This window comes from Nanorana parkeri, unplaced genomic scaffold (assembly GCF_000935625.1).
Source record: "Nanorana parkeri isolate BGI_ZX_2015 unplaced genomic scaffold, ASM93562v1 scaffold3851, whole genome shotgun sequence".
Classification (NCBI taxonomy): Eukaryota; Metazoa; Chordata; class Amphibia; order Anura; family Dicroglossidae; genus Nanorana; species Nanorana parkeri.
This window is the reverse complement of record NW_017310118.1, coordinates 1-7,917: the sequence shown is the minus strand read 5'-3', so window position 1 is coordinate 7,917 and position 7,917 is coordinate 1. Positions and strand designations below refer to the sequence as shown.

The 7,917-nt window shown below is 46.5% G+C and overlaps 1 protein-coding gene across 1 annotated transcript; it reads right to left on the bottom strand.

The window, feature by feature from the left end:
• Positions 1-5,207: 5,207 nt before the first annotated feature.
• LOC108803545 (fucolectin-like) lies at positions 5,208-6,875 on the bottom strand. Its single transcript, XM_018575378.1, has 2 exons — positions 6,469-6,875; positions 5,208-5,436 (listed from the first exon to the last, which is right to left on the bottom strand). The coding sequence occupies exons 1-2, from the start codon at positions 6,873-6,875 to the stop codon at positions 5,271-5,273; spliced, it is 573 nt and encodes a 190-aa protein (XP_018430880.1). The 3' UTR covers positions 5,208-5,270.
• Between the last annotated feature and the right edge of the window lie 1,042 nt (positions 6,876-7,917).

Genomic DNA, 7,917 nt, shown 5'->3' with positions numbered 1-7,917 from the left:
AAGGGGGGGGGGATAAAATGAAAGGGGGTAAAGATAAAAGGAGAAGGAAGAAATGGGGTTAGAGATAGAAAGGAGTAAAGCAGAGAGAAGGGCAAGAGAGACAGCACCAATAGAGAAGGATGAGGAATAAATACACAAAGACAAATCACATTTTGTTGTTTTCCTTCCACATATCATCTTTATTAGCACACACCCTTTAATAACATCTTTATTAATCCTGCAATAAACACTAGTGACAAAAAAAATCTTTTACATCTGAGGGGGTCCCAAAAAAAGGGGGTCCCACAAAAAAGGGGGTCCCCCAAAAAAGGGGTCCCCAAAAAAGAGGGGTCCCCAAAAAGGGGGTTGTCCTAAAAAGGGGGTGCCCCAAAAAAGGGGGGTCCCCAAAATACACCCCCCCCCAAAAAAAGAATGGCAAAATCAGTGCCAATTGGGTCCAGTCACGTGCATAGTACAGGTGGAAAAAAGGGGGACAGAACAAAAGGTGTGAGCGATAACAGCGGCCGTACAAAGGGTGACGCGCGTTAGCCAGCCGCGTGCCAGTTTTGGGGTCACAGGCGCACGCTAGCAAAAGGTGCTCCCGTGATTCAAAAGGTAAATGTAAACACAAAAGGTGCGGCCGACGTTATCTCCACTCTATGACAACATCAGGAAGGCACGGAGCTTTTTTTTTGCTCGACCCCCCTCCCCCCCAACCGGAGAAGCGCAGGGAACGTCCTTTCTCATAGCGTGACACCGTTTTTCAAAGCTGTCGCAATCCCACCATGGAGAGAGAGAGAGAGAATGAAAGTTTTGAGCAGACACAGGCAGATTTCATCCTTTCAAGTAAAAATAAAAAAGGAGGAGGGCATAAAAACAAAGGATTGGGGGATTTCAATGGCACACACAGAATACAAACAGCAACAGCCTTGAAGAATGGAATAAAAGAGTTCAATTACAATGCCGAGATTTCAGGAGCAGACGCAGGAACAGCTCCTCCCTGTTTAATACAAGTTCCTTCTGCTTAACATTGATCGGCAGAGGTGCCTACATAGAAACGGATTACCACACTTGCTGAAAAGGTGCCAATGGAAAAAGAGGTCACGGCGACATACGACCCCAAAACCTTGTCGCTCTGTGCTAAAAACGTCTGCGGAGGAAAGAGTGACACAAATCCGACATAAAGACCACCGCTGAGACAATAAAGAGATTTTCCTGTATGCAGTTTACTCGGAGGAACAAATGCCGGGTTATCAGTGACACAGAAACAGACCAACAACCTTTTTTGGGGGCTTTATGCTTTAAATGGCGGCAACGGAAAGGGTTAGGACGTACAAGACACGAATGAACGCGGTTTAATAACATTTCAGAATGCACACAGTTTACTCTGAGGAACAAATAACGGGTTACCAGTGACACAGAAACATCTCTGCAGCCCAAACCAAAATTTTGAGGCTTTCACCCTAAAACTTGCTTCAATGGAAAGTGTTAGGTACAAGTCAGAACAAAGTCCAAATCCCATCCGCACTGCCACGGTCTCAAAACCACAAGGTATATGTGGTGCCCAGGTGACCAAACGGATGGCGCCGTGCAAAACACTAATAGTAAATAAAAGTAATTCACAGGCACACACTTGAAGGGTTTTTAAAGTATTGATATGTTTATTCAATATCCAATGTCACATACTGTCATACAGTGCTAACGTTTCGGGTCCACACAGGGATCCTTCATCAGAGCGACAGTGACACGATGTGACATTGGGTATTGAATAAACATATCAATACTTTAAAAACCCTTCAAGTGTGTGCCGGTGAATTACTTTTATTTACGTTTAGGTACAAGTCAGAGACGTCTGCCTTTGCACAGTTTACTCTGATGAAGAGATGAACATATGATGAACATACATGAACATATGATAAACATACATGAACATATGATGAACATACATAGAACCCAAAACCTTGTCTGGCCGCTGCTCAGAGCAGCTTCACTGGAAAGAGTTACATACACCGCCCATAAAGATCAGCTTTATAAAATAAATATGAACGCATGCAATTTACCACCATGAATATACGCTTCTTATCACTGACAATCAGAAACCTAAAACACAATTCAAAACATTGTTCTCGGCTTTGTTTCTGCTTAAAGCAGCTTCCACAGAAAGGAGTAAGATACAAGAGCCCTAAAGACCCACGCTTCACTTACATGAACGTTTTACAATGCACATGGTTTATGATGATAGGCAGATGCGCGGTAACAGTGACACGATTTATGATGATAGACAGATGCGGGGTAACAGTGACACGGTTTATGATGATAGGCAGATGCGGGGTAACAGTGACACGGTTTATGATGATAGACAGATGCGGGGTAACAGTGTTGGATGATCCGACACTCCCGGCGCAGAGATGAGGGGGCCCGCCGGCCACCTCATACTGTGGAGGGAGCCGAGAATAAAAAAAGCCGGCAGGCACTTCAGTGGGCAGCCCTGGGTCTCGGCCGTGAGGACCCAACAAGCAGCCGCCTGAACACACGGGCCCCCTGTCTGAGATGGACACACACACACTGGGGTGGTTTTCTGCAGCCTCCCCCACCAGATAACAGCCAGAAGAGGTGAAGGTAAGTTATTAAATAAAATCATTATTGTTTGTAGCCCAATCGATGGCAATGCTGTATAAAGTACTGCTGGTATTTGTAGTCATATATAGCAGCAATGCAGAATGCCACCCTCTATAGAGGACTACAAATCTCAGCAGTTCTTTATACAGCATTGCCATTTTTACAACTTTTTTTGTGTGTGGTTGCTACAGGGGATGTGGGTTGGGGGGCTTGTGTTTTGGTTTTTTTTTGGGGGGGGGGGGGGGAGGGGGGCCCGAAAAAAAATCTTGCACCAGGGCCCTTTGTTCCCTAGGTCCGCCACTGCTCGGAGCATTGGAGAGAAGAACGCCAAAAGCCTGCCGGAGCGAGGAATAATGTAACAGTTACAGCTTATCCTCCTACCCCGAGACTTAATGAGACACTAACCCTTACTATGCCGGGGGGGAGGAAGGGGCACTGCAAGGGTATTTTTTTACAAAAAGCCCAGAGTTCAGCGTTAAGGTCAACTGTCATTGACCACTGCTTACCCACAGAGAGAAAAGGTCCCTCTCTGCAGCATTCTGGCAGGGGACAAGCTTTTCTACTCAGGCTGTGGTTACTTTCTAAAGAAACTTTACAATTGCTGACACACAGGGTATAGGGGTGTATATGTCTGTAAGTGTCACTGATCATATGTTGCATTTTCACTGCTAAGACGCCAAAAGATTCGCTGCATCTGTGTTTGAGCAGTCAGCGCTGTTCACTCAACATCCGAATTTCCAGTTTGGTAATATAGAACCCAGAGGCGTAACTAGAGACCTCAGGGCCCCGGTGCAAGAAACCATTAAGGCCCCACCCAAAAAATGTTGATGCCTTTTTTTTTCTATTAAATAAATAGTATGTTTGTTTTAACTTTCAGGGCTAGTTCACACCAGCTCCAGTGTGTTCCGGCCGATTTAGTGCTGGAACACACTGGTATGGATCCCGCCCAGCTCACTGCGTTCTGGGGTGGGAGGGGGCGTGGCGGTGCATTAAAGTCAATGGCACCGCGGTGCGATCGCCTGCACCGGAACGCATGGCAAATCAATGCCTGCGTTCCGTTGCGGTCAATAAAAATAGTGCATGCAAATAGAGTTCCCTGACTGGCCACCCCCAACTACAGCGTCTTCCCCATCCCTCTGTCTGAACTGCGGTCCACAAGTGTCAAAAACACTGCGTGTGGCGGGCCCTCTTCTTTCTCGTTGGGCTCCCCCCAACTAGCCGAATACCAGGGCCCGGACGCAAATGCGACCGCTGTGACCCTGGTAATTTTGCTTGCACTTAGTATGGGGCATTTTCACAAGTACATGTGAATAAACCCAATATTGGCACTGGTGCATCCCAACTTACTAATGTAATGTATTGCTGGGACTTGTAGTCCTGCATAGCTGGTGGTATTCTGCATTGCTGTAATGATTATACAGTTTACTTGTCAAATGCCCTGTTTTTACAGGGGGTCGGGGGGGGGCGCAAAAATGCACCTTGCCTGTGTAGGCAAGAATCCTAGCACCCAACCCCACGGAACATGGAGTTCCGTGCGCCGGGCGGTTATTTATTTTCTACATTTAGCCGGGCTTTGCACAAGTTGGGCTAAATGAAGAATGGGGAAAGCCGCTTGTTTCTTTACAAGTGATCTCGGCGATGTCGCCAAGATCACTTGTAATAACACTGCAGGCTGTCCGACCTCCCCCCGCCACTACCTCTCTCCATGCCTCATCCTTTCGGCTCCGTTTCCCGGCTCCATCCTCTCCTCGCTGGCCGCCGCTTTCCTCAGGATGGAGAGCGGTGATCAGAGCGGCAGGGTTAAAAGTAGCCCTGCTGCTCCATGTATACAGTGAGAGGGGAGAGCTGGGGGGTTGGGGGGGCGCATTGCGGGAACTGGCCTTGTGGCGACAGGCAGGGTAAATCCGGTCCTGCACACACAACTTACTGGCACACAGAAGGGTGGTTCTATAGAACCCTGCAATTGGAAAGGAGCCACCCTACAACAGGATATCAGGGTCAGTGTTCAGGGGATCAGCTGATTTTGCAAGAAGCTGAAACTTTTTAACATCAAGGAGCAGCAACCATTGTAAGTGATTTCATCAACATTTGAAGTATCTTGAAACCTTTGGACTTTAATATCACTCTAATCTTTCTTATTCACAGATAGAAGAATATAGTTGTGTTCTGTCCCTGAGATGTATCTTCATATACATTAATGTAACCACCTTTTAGGAAGGTAACTACATTACAGTAGGAATTATGGAATATTAATGATACTTATTTCCTATGCTCCTCATCTCCCCCTAGTGACAATTATGTGGTATTGTATTACATTACATTCAACCTGAAAAGTGAATTAAAAATATACTTAAAACACTTGTTTTCTTCTCTATTCGCACAGAATGAACGTTCACAGAGATTCGCAGGGTGAATAGCTCTGTGAATTGTTTATAAATAGACCCCTTAGACATGAACACAGCAGTTTTTGTTTTTCTGAGTAACACAGTTTTATTATTTTTAGATCCATTATTTTACAACTACAACTACAAGGTGTGCAGTAGAAAACATCCTCCTCCAGACAACTAGGAAAACATAGACGTGTCACAGTTACGGAGGTCTTGAGGATATGTTTCCTATAGACATGACAATTTATGAACTTTAGAATTCCTTCTGCTCTGTACTTCTGAGGTTTACCAGCAGACATCATTCTCAGTCATGGTGCCATTGTAGACTTCCACCTCGCATAGGGTCAAGCATTCACTGCGCCCCGGGATCACCGTGCTGACGTATCGACCCGCCAACCCATTACAGCAGAAAGTTGTTGTGATAATATTATAGTTGGTGATCGTACCGCACCTGCCAAGGACAAGAAAAGACCAACACAATGATACAGAAAATGGAACCCGTTCACTTGGGGGAGATTCACAAAATGGGCCCATAGAAAACATACACTGCTATGCGGCTTAATAAAACATAAACATTTATAATAACTAGGCAACAGAGATGAGCGGAGTGACTGCGGGGAAACTTACTAAACTCACTGTTAAACCATACCCGTTTTATGGCAAAAGCAAACCAAAGCCAGGACAGTCTGTGTGCTATCATAATTGGTTCCTAGCAACTGTTCTATATTAGGTGCTTAAATGCAGACAGGCCTAGCCTAACAAACCAATGTTGCTATGGTTCTGCCTGTGTCTTAGCAACTAGCATAATTGGGTGCTAAGATGTCGGCAGCTCCACAGCATCATAGGTTGTCATAGTTCACCCGCCTGCATCCTAGCAACCACTGATGCCATGTGGCTCAGCCACCAGTCAACCAATGGCATTAGACGGGTCACACAGCATCATTGGTTGCTAGGACAAAGACAGATGTGTGGTAGGTGGACAAGCTGGGCAAACTGTTCACCCATTCTTCAAACTGCCAACAGCCTGGGTTCAGGGTTGCGCTCATAGTTGACCCGAAACTCATCCCTATTCACCATAGTGCATGTGTATGCATGCTTAAAGGTGGGCCGCACTCACTTTGTCTGGTGAGCACCACGTACCCCCAGTCTAATTTTATATTTAACAACGTCTTTGTTATCAAAAGCTTGCCCTGTGGGTAAAATCCAGACATGTATTGTTTCCCATTTTGGGTTCAAGGTGGCACTGGAGGCCTACCACTTTTAAGACCTATGTTGATGACCTTTAGTTCACAGCAGATGAATTTTGTATTCTGAAACAAGTCAATTAAATGGAATACGGGTCAGAAGAAGGTCAAATGCAGATCAAATGCATCTGTCAATGAATTCTGAATCATCTGAGAAGCATTTCAAGCTGGTAACATTAACACAAGCCCAAAGCTCACTAACACCAGCCCTTACAGTGTCCTGGCCCTGATGTACTCACAGCGGGTTGTTATTGTCCGGAGAATCACCAATTCGGACCTCGAGATCCTTCAACCGTTCCAAAAATCTGTCTGACCTGGCATAGACTTTAATAACATACACGCTCTGTTTCTGTTTCAGGTCCAGTCTCCACCAGGGTTCCCAGTCTTCATTTGTGGCGGTACAGGAATTATGATTCCAGTCCTGATCTTTCCTGCCATCAATGGCATTGCTAGCAACACTACTTACACCTGAGACGTAAGTAGAACTCTGCGTGGCTTCCCCGCTTCTGGCGATATTGACGGCTGAAGAAAGAAACACAAAACACACTCCATGATTATACATATAATGTTCTTCCATTGTTCTAAAGACGTCTTCATCAGGAAATAGACTGTAAGCTGCAACGTTGTCAGTAATTTGCTGGAACATTCTGTAATGTAATGAATTGCTGATGTCATTCTGTGATGTCGTTATACAATAACTAATATTAATCGCTAAAACTCCATCTATACCCAGAACTTATAGAATGTCAGGGCCACAAATATAATGAAGTGGCCCCATGGGATTGTGTCATCCCCTGCACCCACTTAATTCAATTAAATTATTATTTTAATCCAACAATAGTTTTAGTCACGATAAGGTACAGTCTTCTGGAATTTTCCGTTGGGCTGTTTCTGGTTTCCCATTTGTCTGTTTCCAGGTGCCCTTAATAGTGTCATGTCAATTCTGCCTGGAGATGGCTGTCGCTAGGAAGATCTTTGGAAATAAGGTGGTCGTGATTAGTTACCTAAGTTTTGGAGGGAAAAGTAAACAACCAATCAGTTGTGGGACTCACCTTTAAATGTTTACGGTCAGAAGCTCTCTTCAGCAGTGATCGTCTGCAACACAACTTGCCTGAGGATGGATTCTTTGCTCCACGAAGTGCTTCGTCGTGCCTCCGCTGAAGGGGGTGAAGACTGGCTGCGTTCCTGCTTGGGCTCTCTGCCGCCCATGAATGTGCCCAGCGCCTTTCCTGTGACTGACCACTTGCATCCTGCCTTACATCCAACTGATGTTCATCCTCCTCCGCCCGCCGGAGCTCCCCCTCCCTTTTCAACAGAATGGCCACCTGCATTTGGATCCCTGTCAGCGGCTGTGACTGTACCTGTCCCTTCTGTGTCTGCCACTACCGCCTCGGCTGGAGCCTCCGACATCCGCCGTGATCAAGCTGTGTCAAGCGCCCCTGCGTCTGCCTCCCGGAACCTTCGGTCCTCCCGATCGGCCTCGCGGATTTCGGCAGCTCGTGTGTCCCCAGCTGCATCTGGACCGGAACTGGAAGCCCGTCGCATACAGTCACCGGAAGTGAGTCACCAGGCCGGGCCGGAAGTGCGTCATCGCCGCAACCCGGAAGTCGCCTCTTCATTAGACCGCGGGGTGGACGACGTCGATCCCCCTGCCAAGAGGGCCCGGAGGCCCAGAAGACCTTATTCGC

What these genes read in the sequence shown, in the direction of transcription:
- LOC108803545 (XM_018575378.1), bottom strand. Translation starts at nt 6,875, where the DNA reads ATGTTCCAGCAAATTACTGACAACGTTGCAGCTTACAGTCTATTTCCT. An exon ending in CCGGACAATAACAACCCGCT is followed by an intron (nt 5,437 to 6,468) that starts GTGAGTACATCA and finishes TGTCCTTGGCAG; the next exon opens with GTGCGGTACGATCACCAACT.